At 44.5% G+C, this 21,015-nt stretch overlaps 1 protein-coding gene and 1 pseudogene across 10 annotated transcripts in view; one reads left to right on the top strand and one right to left on the bottom strand.

Moving 5' to 3' along the window:
• Window positions 1-18,339, bottom strand: part of RHOT1 (ras homolog family member T1) — an 82,528-nt gene extending 64,189 nt beyond the window's left edge. For 4 of the 10 annotated variants that reach the window (XR_004055061.1, XM_010372280.2, XM_010372281.2 and 1 more), the window contains exon 1: window positions 18,078-18,289. Coding sequence is in view for 7 of the 10 variants with exons in the window: in XM_010372280.2 (XP_010370582.1) it covers window positions 18,078-18,153 (76 nt within the window). In the remaining 3 variants the exon portion in view is untranslated. Of the gene's footprint in view, window positions 1-18,077 lie in introns of all 10 variants that reach the window. The other 6 variants (XM_010372282.2, XM_010372284.2, XM_010372285.2 and 3 more) reach the window with 3 other exon arrangements.
• LOC104669341 lies at window positions 4,865-6,260 on the top strand (annotated as a pseudogene).
• Window positions 18,340-21,015: the final 2,676 nt, after the last annotated feature.

Raw genomic sequence — 21,015 nt, 5'->3', positions numbered from 1 at the left:
ACCCATGGGAAACTCCTCAAGGGCAGAAAACATGTCTTTCTTGTTTACTGTTGATTAACAGTATCTCCAGCTCCCATGGCACTTAATAAATGCAGCTGTATAGCTTGGTGGTTAGGAGAACAAATTTGAAACTCAGGAAAGTGGATGATTACTTTGGAGGGAAAGAGAGGACAATGTAATGGGAAGGGAGCTTCAAATGATTGGTAATACTTTATTTCTTAAACTGGGTGTTAGGTATTTGTCATATTATTCTTTATTACCTTTTACATAAATATTTAATCAAAAAAGAAAAGAAGAAAAAAGAACACAGGCTTTGGAACTAGACAGAACTGGGCTGAAATCTTAGTTCCAGCACTTACTAGCTGTGCTTCCTCAGGCAAGTCATCAAGCCTGTTTATTCATCTATAAAGTACTGACCAGCCTCGTAGAATTGTTAAGAGGATTAATCAAGATGAGAGCTATATAATGCTTAGCACAAGACCTGGCACACATTAAGTACACAAATGGTAAATGTCATGATGATGATCAGTTTGAATTAAAGGTGTTAAAATGAGCACTGGCCTGGGTCAGAAAATCTGGATTCAGGAACCTGTTTTTGCCATTAACAGTATGATCCTGAATTACAACTCTCTGGGCCTCAATTTTTCTCACCAGTTAAATCAGTTAAAAAAAGAAAAGGTGGGGATAGGTGGACTAGATGTTATCTAAATGCTTAACAGCACATGCTTAAACTTTCATACAGCACACCTAGAAAACTGGTCTGTAACATGAGAAAAAGTGCACATTAACATTAAGGGCTAGGCATGGCAGCTCATGCCCATAATCCCAGCACTTTGGGAGGCTGAGGTGAGGGAATCACTTGAGCCCAGGAGTTCAAAACCAGCCTGGGCAACAAAGCGAGACCCTGTCTCTACCAAAAATAATTTTAAAAATTAGCCAGGCGTGGTGGCGTGTGCTTGTAGTTGCAACTACTTGGGAGGCTGAGGTAGCAGGATCACCTGAGCCCAGGAGGTTGAGGCTGCAGTGAGCCATGATCATACCACTGCACACCAGGCTGGTCCAGGCTGGGTGACACAGTGAGACCCTGTCTCAAAACACACATTCACACAACACTAGGTAAGATACAGTACCCTAGAAATGGCAGAGAGATCTGCAAACTGTATCTGTTTTAACTGTGTGTGGGAAAGTGATTTGGCAGAAACATTCATCTAGCTACAAGAACAAAGTAAAACTCACCAAGCCAATGTTGGGTCCCGGAATTTTCAGGCCTTGCCAACTTACGTGCAACACTTCATAACCCTTTTTCCTTAAATAACTACATTCATCATGCCCTTGCTTAAGGTTCCAGCAACCCCAAACCGTCAGCTAGCTCAAGGTAGTATTCCTGTCAACATTCATAGTAGTTCATCCTGATTCCAGATGATTATGCACGATGGAAGCAAAACACAGATGCTCCTTCACTTATGATGGGATTTCTTCCCCATAAACAAGTTGAAAATATAAGTTAAAAACACACTTAGACCAGATGCAGTGGTTCATGTCTGTAATCCCAGCAGTTTGGGTGGCTGAGGTGGGAGAATCACTTGAGCCCAAGAGTTCAAGATCAGCCTGGACAACAAAGTGAGACCCTATGTCTACAGAAAATAAAACATTAGCCAGGCATGGTGGTGCACACTCATAGTCTCAGGTATTCGGGAGGCTAAGGTGGGAGGATCCCTGGAGGCTGGGAAGTCAAAGCTGCAGTGAGCCATGATTGAGTCACTGCACTCCAGCTGGGGCAACAGAGTGAGACCTTGTCTCAAAAAAAATTTTTTTAATGTGTTAGGATCCTCCCTGGCAACCAAAACTTAAAAAAAAAAAAAAAGAAAATGTATTTAACACTAGCAACACAGAAAGATAGCCCCTGACTTACTATAGTTCTGTTTTTCTTTTTCTTTTCTTTTCTGAGACAGGATCTTGTTCTGTTGTCCAGGCTGCAGTGCATGGCACAATCTCGGCTTACTGCAACCTCCGCCTCCCAGGTTCAAGCAATTATCCTACCTCAGCCTCCCGAGTAGCTGGGATTACAGGCATGTGCCACCATGCCCGGCTAATTTTTTTGTATTTTTAGTAAAGACAGGGTTTCTCCATGTTGGCCAGGCTGGCCTCGAACTCCTGACCTCAAGTGATCCGCCCACCTCAGCCTCCCAAAGTACCAGGTTTACAAGCATGAGCCACCGCACCCAGCCAATTTTTTTTTTTTTAAATTTCTTGTAGAGATGGGGTCTCCCTATGTTGCCCAGGCTGGCCTCAAACCCCTGAGCTCAAGTGAGTCTCTTGCCTTGGCCTCTCAAGTGCTGGGGTTACAGGCATGAGCCATTGTGCCTGGCCCCTGTTTTCTTTTTTTTTTTTTAGAGACAAAGTCTCACTATGTTGCCTACGCAAGAGTACAGTTGCATGATCATAGCTCACTGCAGCTTTGAACTCCTGGGCTCAAGTGATCCTCTCGCCTCAGCTTCCCAAGTAGCTGAGACTACAGGTGCATGCCACCATATCCAGCTAATTTTAAAAATTGTTTGTACAGATAGGTTCTCATTACGTTTCCCAGACTGGTCTCAAACTTCTGGCCTCAAGTTATCCTCCTGCATTGGCCTCCCATAGTGCTGGCATTATAGGCATGAGCCACAGAGCCCAGCTACCTGGATATTTTAAATATCTCTATATTCTCATCCTTCATCTACTATATTAAGGATGGTAAAAATGAAGCTGACATTCAATAATTCAGTCCCACTCTAAGTCCTTAAGAAATGTGCCTACCTTAATATGCTTAAGACCCTGATTCTTCTCATAATCCCCTTTTCAGAATTATCTTTTTAAAATTTTGCTCATGTTCCAGCACTCTAAGGCCCTCACCAGTTTCAGAAAGAAAAAAAAAATCTACCTTTTAGTCCACAGTTCAAAAAACGTTAAACAGGCCAAGTGAGGTGGCTCTCGCCTGTAATCCCAGCATGCTGGGAGGCTGAGGCAGGCACATCACTTCAGCCCAGGAGTTCTAGACCAGCCTGGACAACACGGTGAAACTCCATCTCTACAAAAAATTTAAAAATTAGCCAGGCATGGCGATGCATGCCTATATTCAGGTATTTGGAAGGTTGAGATGGGAGAATCACCTGAGCCCAGGAAGTCGAAGCTACAGTGAGCCATGATCACGCCACTGCACTCCAGCCTAGACAACAGGGTGAGGCCCTGTCTCAAAAAGAAAAAAAAAAAGGATAAATAATGTGATCAAAATTAAGCCAATCTCCAAACACTGAAAGGCTACTGGTTTCCAAGAAAGCACTTGTTCCTTAATCCCAATCACACAGGATTTCTTAGCAAAATTCAGGCTTTTTTTTTTTTTTTTTTTTTTGAGACAGAGTCTTGCTCTGTCACGCAGGCTGGAGTGCACTGGCGCAACCTCGGCTCACTGCACGCTCTGCCTCCCGGGTTCACGCCAGTCTCCCGCCTCAGCCTCCCAAGTAGCTGGGACAACAGGCGCCCACCACCACACCCGGTTTGGTTTTTTTTGGGTTTTTTTTTTGTATTTTTAGTAGAGTCGGGGTTTCACCGTGTTAGCCAGGATGGTCTCCATCTCCTGACCTCATGATCCGCCCGCCTCAGCCTCCCAAAGTGCTGGGATTACAGGCTTGAGCCACTACGCCCAGCCCAAGCTTTCAAGATATGTTTTGTTCCCTTTGAAGTTCCCTCCCTCACCATGGCCCTTAAAACTCATCCATTCTTCCTCAACTCTCTTCTTTTTTTTTTTTTTCAGAGCAGGAGTGGAAGTTTATTTTAAAAGGCTTTATAAGAGAAAATAAATGAAAAATTTGCTTGCTAGGAACCCAAGTGGGGGCCTGAAGGTCCAAGAGAGAAAAGACCCTCATCTCTTCTTAAAACTCATTAGAACAACCTTTTTCCCAGTCGCAGTCCCCTTCTGCTTTTCCCATGGACTCCCTATATCTGCAGTGATATTTTCAGAACAGACAACAAACATTATGAGGAAATTCAGATTTCTTCACAGCTCTGCTCATTAGTCTGAAGGGCAGTTCTGGCTGCCTGTGTAGCAGCAGGCTCCTGCCAAAGTACAAACCTGCCACCAGGTCTATTCCAGCAAGGCAGGCCTCAGAGACAGGAAAGAAAACACTTTGGCAGTCGTAAAGACGACAACAATCAAGTAGCTTTACTCACACTTGAACATACAGACACACAACACAGTAGTAAGAGTGGGGGCAATTCTATTTATTTATATCAGTCACTATCTTTTAAAGTGTGATTTTAAAAAATTTATTCACATCCTGCCTCATCTAGAAAAGAATTTGAGGTAATTCAGCACTCACTACATTATAAAAAATACCATCTAGTTTGTGAAGTAATTGTACAATAAAAGACCTTTTAAAACTCAAAGAACATGAATGTCTTCCACATTAAAATCCAAGAGTGATTTCCTTTTTTTTTTTTTTTTTTTTTGAGTCAGAGTCTTGCACTGTCGTGTAGGCTAGAGTGCAATGGCGTGATCTCGGCTCACTGCAACCTCCACTTCCCGGGTTCAAGCAATTCTCCTGCCTCAGCCTCCCATGTAGCTGGGATTACAGCCGCCCACCACCACGCCTGGCTAATTTTTTGTATTTTTAGTAGGTACGGGGTTTCACTATGTTGGCCAGGCTGGTCTTGAACTCCTGACCTCGTGATCTGCCCGCCTTGGCCTCCCAAAGTGCTGGGATTACAGGCACGAGGCATTGCACCAGGCCGTGATTTCCTTTTTTAAAAAAGTTCATTGAGAGAGAGACACACCATGCAGGACTGAAAATGGTTTGTCTAAGGGGATTCATGACAGATTTCAGAAACCATGATGAACAGAATGGCCCCAGAGAATCCCCAGCCAGACCCTTTCATCAACAGGAATGATTCCAACATGAAGGTGATACCACCACAGGATCCAGCTAGTCCCAGTTTCACTCTGTCATCTAAGCTGGAGTGCAGTGGCGCAGTCTTGGCTCACTGCAGCCTCAACCTCCCAGGTTCAAGTGATCCTTCCACCTTAGCCTCCAAGAAGGTGGGACTACAGCAATATGGAGAAGGCATCAAGAACATACTTAATTCAGCCGCCAACAAAATGAAGAGCTTAGGAAGTTCTGTTTAGCCAGACCATGTTCCCAGATAGAAATTTTCAGGAGAAACTAGCTTTGAAACTCAACCTACCAGAGTCAAAAGTAAAGAACACAGTGTCATGGTGAACTGGAGAGGACGTGAAGATAATAACCTGGTGGTTTTCACTCAGGAGAAGCCTGGAATGCCTTCTCCAAGAACAGACCACAATCTCCCCTCTTCCCCCACTCCCTGGTTTGGTTTAGGAACCGGTGATTCAAACTGAAGCAGCAGCAGCAATCAGCAAAGCAACCAAACCAGATACCTTCCATCCAAGAAGAATGTGCCCACCTCCCCCAGAACATCTCCCAATCCTTATGCTTTTTCTCCTGTGGTTTGATTTCTACAGCTCGCTTCCACCTCAGCCCTTAGACTCTTTCAACTGGGCATGGAACTCTACTTTCACTGAGAGTCCCACAAGTGACTTCCAAATGCAAGATACTCAATGGGAGAGGCTGGTGGCCTCAGTTCCTGCTTTGTACTCTGATGCCTATGACATATCCCAAATCATAGAACTGTACAATCTTCCTGATAAGAATGAGATATCCAGCTATTCTTTCCACTGTCTGTATCAGTATCTCTCACTCACAAAGTACCAGGTAGGAGGACAGGGTTCCTCTCTCAGCACCTTTGCTGGTCCAGCTGTAGGCCTATCTCCCACACAAATCTGGCCCAGTATGATAAGGCAAGGCTTTGAAGACTACAGTCTAACAGACAGCCTGGAATTCCAGAAAACCTCCAATTTCTCTGACCAGAGTACTAATAAATATGGACCATTTAGAAAAGAGGTCTTCTTGCCTCTTATACATGGGAAAAAAAAAAAAAAGTTCATTAGCAGCAAAAGTTCAAAATTGGAGCAAGAGAGACAGATGACAGTCAATTTAGGGAAAAAAATAGCACATTTTCATCAGTATCATTTTTGTATTTCCTTTTGGAAGTGCAGTGAAATAACAGCTACTTTAATAAAGGATCAGACAAATGTGACTTGTTTAAAAAATGCTTCAGTGAATCTAAACTAGGGCTTTTTGCTCTCCTTAGGGCCTGCCTACCTAACCCTATGTGAGACTATCAAAGGAATAATAAAGCAGCAAGTGTAAAAGCCACTTTTAAGCTATTTTTTAAACATTAATATTTTGGCCAGGTACAGTAGCTCACACCTGTAATAACCAGCACTTTGGGAGGCTGAGGCCTCCCTGGATCAATTGAGGCCAGGAATTCAAGACCAGTTTGGCCAACATGGCAAAACCCATCTCTACTAAAAAAGTACAAAAAATTAGCCAGGCATGATGGCGCATGCCTATAATCCCAGCTACTAGGGAGGCTGAGGCAAGAGAATCACGTGAACCCAGGAGGTGGAGGTTACAGTGAGCCAAGATCATGCCACTGCACTCCAGCCTGGGCAACAAAGAAAGACACGCACGCACGCACACACACACACACACACACACACTCTCTCTCTCTCTCTCTCTCTTTATACACACACACACACACACACACACACACACACACACACACACACACATATACTTTAGAGAGGAGATTTCACTCTGTTGCCCAGGTTGGTCTGGAACTCCTGGGCTCAAGTGATTCACCTGCCTTGGCCTCCCAAAGCGCTAAGATTACAGGCATGAGCCACCACACCCAGACTACGCTAATTTTAATTGAGAAATAAATAAGAGTGCCTTAAAGATAACGAAACATTTTAGAATATTAAATTCTAAAAACTATTTAAATATGCTTAAAATCAAAAAGGTATTTTAATAATGGCAAATATGATATAAACACCATGTATTTTTAACTGCTTCAGAAAATAAAGATTGTTTATGAGGAGACAAAAATCTCAAGCTCTTCTTAAATTGTACTAATTAAACTTTATATTTACTATAAAAATTATAGGACAAATGCATATAAAACATTGTATTTTACAATAAAATTTGTAACAAATAATTACAAATAAAATTTATAATAAAATGTATACAATGTAATATAAATACACTTGATACAAACATTTAGTATATTATTAATACAGAAGACACAAAAATTATCCTTTATTAGCCAACCGACTAATGGCCTCTATTTCTTCTATTTTGCCTGAGAAATATTGAAGTAATCTATAAAAACTAAAAGCAAGACCACAATTATCCGCAAGGACAGAAGGCCTTCTAATCCAGTTCAATAGAATATGCCACAGTTCTGAGACTCCATGCTTCTAAGTAGGTCATCCATGGAAAACATAATTCATCACTATAGAACAAATTATCTAGATTTATCCAGGCTACAAATTTGTCTTTTCATCACATCTTTTGAACATCTAGTTTCAAATGACAGCAAATTCCTAATATTCGTGAAGCAGAAATAACATTATCTGGTTCCAATTACCACTCTACCAGTCATACTGGCTATTTTTCTTGATAACAAACACCCCCTGCTTCAAGTGGCAAAGAGACCTACTCCTCATTTTTATGTTTCTTTAGTAAGAAGACTTGTTGGCTCTTCCTAAGTTACTGAAATTAGAACACACTGGGGGGAGCAGGGTAACTATGGAGTTATATTTTTAACTGGAAAACTTTAGCATTTGGCGAAATAGCTAAACACTGTTCCAGAGGACAATTTCACTGCCCATATGCAGATGACGTGGCCTGCAGAACAAAAGCTATTGCTCAGCTATCCCTCTCCTTCAAACGAGATCAACACTAGTAACCAACTGGTGTGGCAAAAAAAGACAGCAGAGAATAGGTTTCAATACATATGTGATGATGATATAGAAAAGACTCTGTATGAACAGAATAGACTCTTTATGTAGAATGGACTCTATGGCCAGGGATGTTTGAACTTCGGCTTTCTCTGCATTTAAAGACAGCCTAACTTCTTTTATCTAAGCACTAAATACTCATTAAGCAATTTGCATTAAAGCCTGCATGCATCAGAAGTGGGCCCAGAAAAGATCCATTTCACCTCAATGGGTGTTTGAATATCCTTGGCTATAGAATATTACCTAGGTAGTAAACACAGTATAATTGAAACTGGAGCAGTTTAATCTTTTTTTTTTTTTTTTGAGACGGAATCTCACTCTGTCGCCCAGGCTGGAGTGCAGTGGTGCGATCTCGGCTCACCACAACCTCTTGTCTCCTGGGTTCAAGTGATTTTCTGCCTCAGCCTCCTGAGTAGCTGGGATTACAGTCGCACACCACCATGCCCAGCTAATTTTTGTATTTTTAGTAGAGACAGGGTTTCACCACGTCAGTTAGACTGGTGTCAAACTCCTGACCTTGTGATCCACCCGCCTTGGCCTCCCAAAGTGGGGGATTACAGGCGTGAGCCACTGCACCTGGACAGTTTAAACTTTAAATATCATTCCAACAAAGACCAGAATAGAAAGCAATATGGCTTTTTTTTTTTAATAGGTAAAAAAAAAAAAAGTAGAGGCAGGGTCTCACTATGTTACCCAGGCCAATCTCAAACTCCTGGGCTCAAGCAAGTCTCCTGCCTTGACCTCACAAGTGCTGGGATTAGCAATAGGACTTTAAAATGATCTTAGGCCAGGCACAGCGGCGCATATCTGTGATCCCAGCACTTCAGGAGGCCAAGGTGGGTGGATCACTTGAGGTCAGGAGTTCAAGACCAGCCTGGCCAATATGGTGTATTTTTGTATTCTACTAAAAATACAAAAATTAGCCAGGCATGGTGGCGTGCGCCCGTCATTCCAGCTACTCGGGAGGCTGAGGTTACAGTGAGCCGAGATGGCACCGCTGTACTCCAGCCTGGGAAACAGAGCAAGATCCTGTCTCAAAAAATAATAATAATAAAGAAAGAAAAATGATCCCATTTTTATGACAGAGAGGAATGGGTGGAAAACAAGGAAAGTCTAAACAAACTGAACTAGCTTGAACTCATTCATTCTTTCAAGAAATACCTGAGTGCCTCTTTTGTGCCAGGTCTGTTCTAGCCACTGGGGATACAGCAAGAAGGAAGACAAATCCCCTGCCTTCATGACGATTCTTTTCTAGCCCAAGAGACAGGACAACAAATGTACAAATACACGTGGTTATGGGGATAATGCCTAGGTCCGAGCCTTCTTATAGAGAGAGCAATGAAGGACAGAGTAGCCTAAAAGGGAAGGGTCAGATTGTGGAGGGCCTTATAGGACTGCATTAAGACGTTTGGACTTGAGCGGGGTGGGGAGAGATAGCATTAGGAGATACACCTAATGTAAATGATGAGTTAATGGGTACAGCACACCAACATGGCACATGTATATATATGTAACAAACCTGTACATTGTGCACATGTACCCTAGAACTTAAATTATAATAAAAAAAAGAAGAAGTTTGGACTTTATTCTAGGTGAAAGTAGAAATCATTGGATGATATATATATTTTTTGAGACAGATTCTTACCCTGTCACCCACACTGGAGTGCAGGGGTGCAGTCACGGCTCACAGCAGCCTCAAACTCCTGGGCTCAGGTGATTCTCCCACCTCAGCCTCTCAAGTAGCTGGAACTGCAGGTGCATGCCACCTCACCCAGCTAATTTTTTGTATTTTTTGTAGAGATGAGGTTTCATCATGTTGCCCAGGCTGGTTTCAAAATCCTGGGCTCAATCGATCCTCCTGCCTCAGCCTCCGAAAGTGCTGAGATAATAGGCATGAGCCACCATACCTGACATATTAGATGATTTTTAGGGGGCATAGCAGAATCTGAGATATTTTCTAAATATGAATCTGGGAGTATATATTCAGGACAGCTTGAATCTATACTCCAGGGTAAAAAAATTAAAAATAAAAAAAAAAATAAAGATGAATCTGCCTGCTCTGTGGAAAATGGAGGAAAGCAGGAGCAGAAAGACTGGTTAAGGGAGATATTACAAAATTCAAGGCCAAAGCCAATGGAAGTTTCAACTAGTTTGGCAGAGGTTGCAATGATAATCAGAGTTAGACAAACCAGTTAAAGAGCTGCCAGATCCATTTTAAAAGAAGGTAACAGTTCCATTTTCTTAATGAACTTAACTAGTAGAAAACAAATATATCTCAATTTAATTTAAAAAGAAGACTCCATTAAAATGAAAACTATCCGGCCGGGCGCGGTGGCTCAAGCCTGTAATCCCAGCACTTTGGGAGGCCGAGACGGGCGGATCACGAGGTCAGGAGATCGAGACCATCCTGGCTAACACGGTGAAACCCCGTCTCTACTAAAAATACAACAACAACAAAAAAAACTAGCCGGGCGAGGTGGCGGGCGCCTGTAGTCCCAGCTACTCGGGAGGCTGAGGCAGGAGAATGGCGTAAACCCGGGAGGTGGAGCTTGCAGTGAGCTGAGATCCGGCCACTGCACTCCAGTCCGGGCGACAGAGCGAGACTCCGCCTCAAAAAAAAAAAAAAAAATGAAAACTATCCTGCTTACTATTTATTTTTATTTTTATTTTTATTTTTTTGAGACGGAGTCTCGCTCTGTCGCCCAGGCTGGAGTGCAGTGACCGGATCTCAGCTCACTGCAAGCTCCGCCTCCCGGGTTTACGCCATTCTCCTGCCTCAGCCTCCCGAGTAGCTGGGACTACAGGCGCCCGCCACCTCGCCCAGCTAGTTTTTTTTTTTGTATTTTTTAGTAGAGACGGGGTTTCACCGTGTTCGCCAGGATGGTCTCGATCTCCTGACCTCGTGATCCGCCCGTCTCGGCCTCCCAAAGTGCTGGGATTACAGGCTTGAGCCACCGCGCCCGGCCTATTTTTATATTTTGAGACAGAGTCTCGCTCTGTCACCCAGGTTGGAGTGCAGTGGTGTGATCTCAGCTCACTGGGACCTCCACCTCCTGGGTGCAAGTCATTCTCCTGCCTTAGCCTCCTGAGTAGCTGGGATTACAGGCGCGTGCCACCACCACAGCTGACTAATTATTGTATTGTTAGTAGAGACTGGGTTTCGTCATGTTGGTCAGGCTGGTCTCAAACTCCTGACCTCAGGTGATCTGCCCACCTTGGCCTCCCAAAGTGTTGGGGTTACAGGCATAAGCAACTGCGCCTAGCCATTAAAAAAATTTTTTTTTTTTTTTTTTTTTTTTTGAGACGGAGTCTCCCTCTGTTGCCCAGGCTGGAGTGCAGTGGCCGGATCTCAGCTCACTGCAAGCTCCACCTCCTGGGTTCACGCCATTCTCTCACCTCAGCCTCCCGAGTAGCTGGGACTACAGGCGCCCGCCACCACGCCCCGCTAGTTTTTTGTATTTTTTTAGTAGAGACAGGGTTTCACCGTGTTAGCCAGGATGGTCTCGATCTCCTGACCTCGTGATCCGCCCGTCTCAGCCTCCCAAAGTGCTGGGATTACAGGCTTGAGCCACCACGCCCGACCAAAAATTTTTTTTTTTAAGAGACAGAGTCTTGCTCTGTCACCTGGGCTGAAGTACAGTGGTGTGATCATGGCTCGCTGCAACCTTGACCTTCTGGGTTCAAGCAATTGTCTCACCTCAGCCTCCCCAGTAGCTAGGACTACAGGTGCAAACCACCTTGCCTAGCTAACAGTGTTGTGGCTTTTTTTTTTTTTTTTTTTTTTTGAGGCGGGATCTCACTTTGTTACCCAGGCTGGTCTCAAACTCCTGTGTTCAAGCAATCCTCCTGTCTCAGCTTCCCAAAGTGCTGGGATTACAGGAGCGAGTCACTGTGCCCAACAATTAATATTTAAATTTTCTGTAGAGACAGGATCTCATTACATTGCCCAGGTTGGTCTCAAACTCCTTGGCCTCAAGTGATCCTCCCGCTTCAGCCTCCCGGAGTGCTTGGAATACAGGTATGAGCCACCTCAGTCAGCTGTTTGAGTGCACTATTAGAGTTTTTTTTTTTTTTTAGACAGAGTCTTGCTCTGTTGCCCGGGCCGGCATGTCTCGGCTAACTGCAACCTCTTCCTCCTCCTCCAGGGTTCAAGCGATTCTCCTGCTTCAGCCTCCAGAGTAGCTGGGACTACAGGTGTGTGCCACCAAACCTGGCTAATTTTTGTATTTTTAGTAGAGGCGGGTTTTCACCATGCTGGCCAGGCTCGTCTAGAACTCCTGACCTCAAGTGATCTGCCTGCCTTGGCCTCCCAAAGTGCTGGGATTACAGGTATGAGCCACTATGCCCGTCAGATTTTAAAAATTTTGTTTATTTATATTAGACAGAGTCTCACTCTGTCACTCAGGCTAGAGTCCAGTGGCATTATCTCAGTCACTGCAACCTCCGCCTCTCGGGTTCAAGTAATTCTCCTGCCTCAGCCTCCCGAGTAGTGGGATCACAGGCGCACACCACCATGCCTGGCTAATTTTTGTATTTTTAGTAAAGACAAGGTTTCACCATGTTGGTCAGGCTGGTCTCGAACTCCTGACCTCAGGTGATCCACCTCCCTCGGCCTCCCAAAGTGCTGGGATTACAGGCATAAGCCACCATGCCCAGTCTGTTTTTATTTTTTTGAGAGAGGCTATTGTTCTATTACCTAGACTAGAGCACCATGGCACAATCTCATCTCACTGTAGCCTTGACCTCCCAGGCTCAAGCAATCCTCCATTTCAGCCTCCTAAGTAGCTGGGACTAGAGGCACGTGCCACCATGCCGAGCTAATTTTTTCTATTTTCTGTAAAGACGAGGTCTTGCTATGTTGTCCAGGCTGGTCTCGAACTCCTCGGGCTCAAGCTATCCTCCTGCCTCGGCCTCCCAAAGTTCTGGGATTACAAGTGTGAGCCACCGTGCCTGGCCTTGTTTTTTTTGTTGCTGTTGACACAGGGTCTTTACCCAGGCTGGAGTGTAGTGGCACAAACATGGCTCACCAAAGCCTCAACCTTCTGGGCCCAAGCAATCCTCTTGTCTCAACCTCCTAAGTAGCTGGAACCACAAGTGTGTGCCACCATGCCTAGCTAATTTTTTAAAATTTTATTTTATGTAGAGATGGAGAATCACCATGTTGCCTAGGCTGATCTTTAACTCCTAGGCTCAAGCAATCCTCCCACCTCAGACTCCCAAAGTGTTAGGATAACAGGCGTTAGCCACTGCACCTGGCAAAATGTTGTTCTGTTTAAGGAATAGTAGCTGACTTTTGATTTGGCCTGATTTGTATTTGGTTTGTTCAATAATTAAGATGCGGGCTGGGCACGGTGGCTCATGCCTATAATCCTAGCACTTTGGGAGGCAGAGGTGGGCGGACAACCTGAGGTTGGGAGATCAAAACAATCCTGGCTAACACGGTGAAACCCTGTCTCTAGTAAAAATGCAAAAAATTAGCCAGGCGTGGTGAAACATGCCTGTGATCCCAGCTACTAAGGAGGCTGAGGCAGGAGAATCGCTTGAACCCAGGAGGCGGAGGTTGCGGTGAGCCCAGATCACGCCATTGCACTCCAGCCTGGGCAACAAGAGCGAAACTCCATCTAAAAATAAATAAATAAATAAGATGCAGATAATATTTAAAACACTTTGGCTTTCTTTGCAAATAAATACCTTAAAATATATATATATATATTAATAGTAACTTCTTTGATCTAAGCACTAAACAATCATTAAGCAATTAGTTAGCATTAAAGCCTGGATAGATGAGAAGCGGGCCAAGAAAAGATTCATTTCACCTCAACAGTACAGCATAATGGTTTAGTCAACATAATGTTGAAACCATTCACAACTATTTCAGAACTTTGGTGAATGATGCTGCTACTATGGTTCAGAGAAAGACACTGACAGCAACAAAATATCACTGTGCAACTACTGAAGTGATAGTGAATGAATGAATAGGCTATACTTCTTTTTCTTTGCTTTTCCTGTTCCTCTCAATTAACCATGTTAAAACTACATCTGAAAACTAGACTCGCTCAAACAGATAAGTAATAACTCAAATCACTACTACTTTTTTCTAATGTCAATGTCATAGACAAACACATGTATCAGATCACTACTAGAATATACCTAGCTTTTTTTTTTTTTTTTTTGAGACAGAGTCTCACTCTGTCGCCCAGGCTGGAGAGCAGTGGCATGATCTTGGCTCACTGAAACCTCCACCTCCTGGGTTCACACCATTCTCTTGCCTCAGCCTCCCAAGTAGCTGGGATTATAGGCATAGGAAACCACACCTGGCTAATTTGGTATTTTTAGTAGAGATGGGGTTTCATTATGTTAGTCACGCTGGTCTTGAACTCCTGACCTCAGGTGATCCACCTTAGTTGGCCTCCCAAAGTGCTGGGATTACAGGCGTGAAACACCGCGCCCCGCCAAGACCTAGCATTTAAAAGTGATACACCTAGGCTAACAGCTGCCAAATACTTACATTAAATCTCACAAAGTAAAGCTTCTAACACTTCCCCCCAAAATATCAGCCTTTAAAATTAAAATTACATATTCTGATTAAGAGTAACTCTATTTCTAATATTTTTAAATGTGAAAAATAACATATATGATTGATGGCCTAAGGCTTTTGGTACCATTCTTTAAGAAAAGTGTCTTCGACCAGCCTGGCCAACACGGTGAAACCCCATCTCTACTAAAAATACAAAAATTAGCCAAGCATGGTGGCACACACCTGTAATCTCAGCTACTCGGGAGGCTGAGGCAGGAGAATCGCTTGGACCTGGGAGGCAGAGGTTGCAGTGAGCCAAGATCACGCCATTGCACTCCAGCCTGGGCATCAGAGTGAGTGAGACTCAAAAAAAGAAAAAAAAAAAAAAAGTGTCTTCCTGTGGCTGACCATGGTGGCCATCACCTGTAGTCTCAACTACTCTGCAGGCTGAAGTAGGAGGAATCACTTGAGCCCAACAGGTCAAGGCTGTGGTACACTATGATCATTCCTGTGAACAGCTAGTGAACTCTAGCCTGGGCAACATAGTGAGGACCCATCTCTTTAAAAAAAAAAAAAAAAAAAAAAAAAAAGGGCCAGGCCCAGCGGCTCACGCCTGTAATCCCAGCACTGTGGGAGGCTGAGGCGGGCGGATCACGAGGTCAGGATTTCAAGAGCAGCCTGGCCAACATGGTGAAACTCTGTCTCAACTAAAGATATGAAAAGTTAGCTGGGCGTGGTGGCACACGCCTGTGTCCCCAGCTACTTGGGAGATTGGGGCAGGAGAATCGTTTGAACCCAGGAGGCAGAGGTTGCAGTGAGCCGAGATCGCACCACCGCACTCCAGCCCGGAAGACTCTGTCTCAAAAAAAAGAAAGAAAGAAAGAAAAGAAAAAAGAAAGAAATGTTTCTTTCTCAAAAACTAATGCTTTCTCTTGTGTCAAGTTGCTCACTATAATCAGAAAACTCTAGCACATACGTATAGTTTTACCAACTTTCTTATTGCTTTCTACAGAACGTGGATCATAAGTTTTCTAACAAATTTTGAATCCTTTCATGTATTCCTAAATAATACTATTAATGTTTTTATTTATTTATTTTTTTGAGACAGAGTCTCTCCCTGTTGCACAGGCTGGAGTGCAGTGGCACGATCTCGGCTCACTGCAACCTCCACCTCCCGGGTTCAAGCAATTCTCCTGCCTCAGCCTCCTGAGTAACTGGGACTACAGGCGTGCACCACCATGCCCAAATAATTTTTGTATTTTTAGTAGAGACAGGGTTTCACCATGTTGGCCAGGATTGTCTCTATCTCAACATCGTGATCCTCCCGCCTTGGGCTCCCAAAGTGCTGGGATTACAGGCGTGAGTCACCACACCTGGCCCAAGTAATACTGCTAATGATTTAACCTACACGTCCTAAGGATGACATATTATTTGTATGTATAACACTTCTATTTAGATTTGTGTGTGTGTGTGAGAGACAGTCTCACTCTATCGCCTAGGTTAGAGTGCAGTGGTGCGATCTCAGCTCACTGCAACTTCCATCTCCTGGGTTCAAGCGATTCCCCTGCATCAGCCTCCCTAGCAGCTGGGATTACAGGAACCGACCACCATACCCAGCTAATATTTGTATTTTTAGTAGAGATGGGATTTCACCATGTTGGGCAGGCTGGTCTCAAACTCCTGACCTGAGGTGATCCACCTGCCTCAGTCTCCCGAAGTGCTGGGATTACAGATGTGAGCCACCATACCCAGCCTATTTAGATGTTTTACACACTAATGATATTCAAAATATTGATCCTATATTCAAAAATAAATCCAAAACATAGACTCTATTTTTTTTAAAATTAGTATTAAAAATTATTATACTATAAAACTATTTCATGGCCAAGCAAGGTGGCTCACACCTGTAATCCCTGCACTTTGGGAGGCTGAGACAGACAGATCACCTGAGGTCAGGAATTCGAGACCAGCTTGGCCAACATGGTAAAACCTCATCTCTACTAAAAATACAAAAAAAAAAATTAGTCAGGCATGGTTACATGTGCCTTTAGTCCCATCTACTTGGGAGGCTGAAGTGAGGACTCTCCTGAACCCGGGAGGCGGAAGTTGCAGTGAGCCAAGATCACGGCACTGAACTCCAGCCTCGGTGACAGAGCGAGACGCTGTCTCAAAACAACAACAACAAACTATTTCATCATATATTTAAGGATCCGTTTTTTAAGCAAGTCCTCTACTCACTTTCCCTACCTTGCTCCAAAAGCATAAGCAGGAATCATATGTTAAATAACACCTTTCTGAACTTTGTCAAGAAGTCCATGAAAAATACAGATTAAGATATAGTTATAAATAAAAATTAAAATTTACAACTGCAAATCAAAAAGTAAACTATGGCTGGCTAAGCTTACTCCTAAATTCTAATTCTAAAGGAAGATTTCTCCAAACAGCAGGTGGATGAAATTTCAATGAACATCAAGAACGCTACAGAAGAGGGTAAAAATGTGTTAACTTTCCTTGGGAGTCCATCATGGTGACCCTGAGGGGTTACTAAGAATGAAATAATGATTTAGAATAGAATGCTTCAAAACAGCAATGGCAGAGTATTAACAAATGTATTAACACTTTAAAACAAACAATCCAGTTGTCTCCGGCCCACTTTCTTATTTTAGTCCTAGCACATGAGTCACATAACTTGCAGAGTGATATCAAGAAGTTCCCACTGTTGTGTCCTCACGTCAGTGACAAAGGCAACTCTTCTTTATTATATTTTCAAAAGGTGAAATGTATGAAATTTCTGGGTGGGGGGAGATACCAAATGTCTGTGTGCCTATAGTTATTAATAAGTTAACTACCAAGTAACTATGGAATATATAATGCTTAAAAAGAGGGCAAAGATTAGGCTTTAGGGTAACAATAATTGGACCCTCCCCAGATAATTCTAATTCATTGAACGCTTGCATAACTCGAAGTTGAGAAAAAATTTTTGAGGAAATATCTCGAGTACCAGAAGTGAGTCCAATGCAAAGTACAAGTACTGCTAAAAAGGATCCGGCCCTTTCCACTACTCATATCTTAATGTAATGCATAAAGGGAGTGAAGACTGCGAGTGCCCCAAAAAATGCAGAAACCTGACCTTGCCCACAAGTCGAATAGTTCTGCACACCTCCCCCAGCTTCCCATTGAGCCGGTTCACGCAATCCCAATTGGTCAGTCTGCTTATTCCAACACCTGCCTGGCAGTGACAAGGGAATCTCCAGGGGAAGACGAGAAGGTCTGAAAGGAGGCGGCCTGGGAAACTGTGAGGCCCAGAAGGACGGGGCTGGAAAAGGAAAAGGAGAGAACCTTCGGAGGGATGAGGTCGGGCGGTTAGGGGCTAATGGGAACATGGCTTGGGAGGACGGCTGGGGAACAGGGAAAGGAGATCTCTGGAGGGCCCAGGTGAGGTGACAGGATGAGGGCCGCCGGCGGGCAGCCAAAAGAGAAGAGCGAAGGGGCTGGAAGGCCTAGAAACACACGCGGAGAGAGGCGAGAGGAGCTGTGAGGCGCGAGAAGGGCCCGGGCTGCAAACGTTAGGGCTGCAGGGGCAACAGGGGCTGCAGGGGCAGGGAGGGCAGGGACTCAGGGGCCGGCCCTAGGGTGCGGACTCACGTTCTCCCACCAGCAGGATCCGCACGTCTTTCTTCATGTCGGCGGCTCTCGGGGGCCGGCCTCCGCCCGCACGCATGGAGTGGACTCCTCTCACCGGGAGCGCCCACCCCACGGCGCCACCTGCCAGCCTCTTCGGCCGCCGGGACCCGCCGCGCCGCCCCCTCAGTTGCTTCCCTGCAAGAGAGCCGGGACAGCACCAGCTCCGCCTCCTCCGGCCCAGCGGGCGGCGGCGGCGGCGGGGACGACGGCACGCGGCGAGGGACACACGCTTTCGGAACGCGAACGATCTCCGCGCCGGAATAGCGTTCCCGCGGCCAGGCCGCCGCAGCGCAGGCCCAGGGAGCCTCACCCACCCTCCTCTGGGCACCGCGACCCGGGAGACGCTTGGGCCCGGAATTTGAATGGCGGATTCCCTGGTTTAACCCATTTATATTATAGACAGGGACAGAAATTCCCTGTTCAAAGTCAAATAGCTAGAGCTTGGCAGTGACTCAGAGCAGGGATCTTCTCATCAGACTCTTAAACTCTGGGAGAGCAGCAATCTGCTTGCATGGTTTTCAGTTGCGTCCCCACGTTATTGGACAGAGCCCTCAGAAAATGCTTGATCGAATAGGGCGACTGGCTCCCAGGATCCGGCCCTTTCCACTCTCAAAAGCCCGTCACCCTACTTGCTTTTGCCTGTGATGCTTGTAAAATACGATTATAAGATTCGTTTCTATGCTGTGTGAACAGACTCCTTTCTTTATAACCAAACTAAGTGACTTTTTTCTGTCTATGTAGTTTATTTTATGGCAGGGTTTTCGGATACTCTACTTAGGCTTACCCGGCGTAATGCTAGACACGGAGGTGGCACTGGATAATAAACTCTAAATGATTTTTCTAACATTGCCTTAATTTTCTCTTGACCGTCTCCATCTGGAGGAATTTGTTGCTACATGCTTAATGTTTGGTACACGATGAGAAATATATATATATACACACACACACACGCGTGCAAATATGCGTCACATCCCTAATACTTGGCACACAGTGGGAAACATAAAACACATAAATTAATGAGGAGGCACTATCTGTGCATAATGTACCTTTTTTCCATCTTAAATATTACATAATGAACATTTAAAGGGAATGAAATGTGCGTAATACCAATCTCCCTTTCGCCTAGGAGAAGTCACATGGTCTCTTGCAGCAGTTAAGAGTTGCTGGCAAATTTCCTGGGTTTGAATCTCGGCTCCACATAATAGCTCTGTGATCCCGAGTAAGTGCTTTTATTTTTACTTCTCTCAGCCACTGTTTCTTCTTCTGTAGCATGGAAATAATGATAATAATACCTTCCTCTTGAGATGGTTGTTAGTAATAAATACCATAATACTTGTCAAGCAGTTGGTACAGTGCCAGACTCAGAGTGTGTGCCCTACTGATCTCAGCTATCATTATCATATTAAAAAGTTATTTAAAGGCCGGGCGCGGTGGCTCAAGCCTGTAATCCCAGCACTTTGGGAGGCCGAGACGGGCGGATCACGAGGTCAGGAGATCGAGACCATCCTGGCTAACACGGTGAAACCCCGTCTCTACTAAAAAAATACAAAAAACTAGCCAGGCGAGGTGGCGGACGCCTGTAGTCCCAGCTACTCGGGAGGCTGAGGCAGGAGAATGGCGTAAACCCGGGAGGCGGAGCTTGCAGTGAGCTGAGATCCGGCCACTGCACTCCAGCCTGGGCGACAGAGCGAGACTCTGTCTCAAAAAAAAAAAAAAAAAAAAAAAAAAAGTTATTTAAAAAGTTTTAATGCACAGGTTTTTTTGTTTTTTGTTTTTTGTGTTTTTTTGAGACAGAGTCTTGCTCTATTGCCCAGACTGGTGTGCAGTGGCGCCATCTCGGCTCACTGCAAGCTCCGCCTCCTGGGTTCACACCGTTCTCCTGCCTCAGCCTCCCGAGTAGCTGGGACCGCAGGCGCCCGCCACCGCACCCGGCTAATTTTTTTGTATTTTTAGTAGAGATGGGGTTTCATCATGTTAGCCAGGATGGTCTGGATCTCCTGAATGGAAATGTGAAATTCAGGAGGCTTGGTTACCTGATCTTTCAGGGAAAAGTAGCCCTCAGAATTTTAGTGTTACAAAATGTTTGAGTTGGAAGAACCCTGATAGAGCTCCTATTCCAATCCCATTACTCTGTAGATAAGAAAAGCAAGGCCCACAGAGACACAGTGACCTGGCACAGATGGCATGGCTGAGGCTGAGCTTTGTTCTGCCATTCCTAGTGCATGACTCTAGAGCAACTCATGTCACCTAGTTGTGCCTCAGTTTCCTCTCTACCAAGTGAAGGCTATGATCTCTCCCTTATGAAGTTGTTTGGAGGAATTCATAAAATAATGTATTTTATGTGAATAATGTATTTCATATGAATAATGTAATGAACTATAAATCTTTTTCCTTAAAAAAAAAAGTTATACAAATATCAGAGCACAGAGGACAAAAGCCTTTTACAGAGGGGCAAATTATTTAGGGCACTGCTTGCACCACACAGCTTTGTGAAGAATCTCGGAGCTAGCCTAGGGGCTCTCAATCAGCGTTGCCAGTTAATGACAATGTTGATTCATTGGGCCTTCTCCAGGAGGGTGAGCAGTAACAAGGTCTTCATGGGGTTGTAGATGTGTACTGGATAATGTCTGGTAGGCAGGGACTGGGAAAAAGCCATTTATTTAGAGGGACATCACAGAGATAATATTGCAAAGAACTCCTTTGTAAATAAAACTTACTTAAAAATCCATATCCAGTCAGGTATGCTGTTTCAACACCTATAATCCCAAAGCTTGGGGTAGCTGAGGTAGGAGGAGCTCTTGAGGCCAGGAGTTCAAGACCAGAAACATCGAAACCCCATCTCTACAAAAAATAAACAAATTAGCTGGGCGTGGTGGCATGCACCTGTAGTTCCAGCTGG

The sequence above is a fragment of the Rhinopithecus roxellana genome, chromosome 19, assembly GCF_007565055.1.
Source record: "Rhinopithecus roxellana isolate Shanxi Qingling chromosome 19, ASM756505v1, whole genome shotgun sequence".
NCBI classification, from domain to species: domain Eukaryota; kingdom Metazoa; phylum Chordata; class Mammalia; order Primates; family Cercopithecidae; genus Rhinopithecus; species Rhinopithecus roxellana.
The sequence above is the reverse complement of the archived record's forward strand: the minus strand, read 5'-3'. Positions and strand labels throughout refer to the sequence as shown.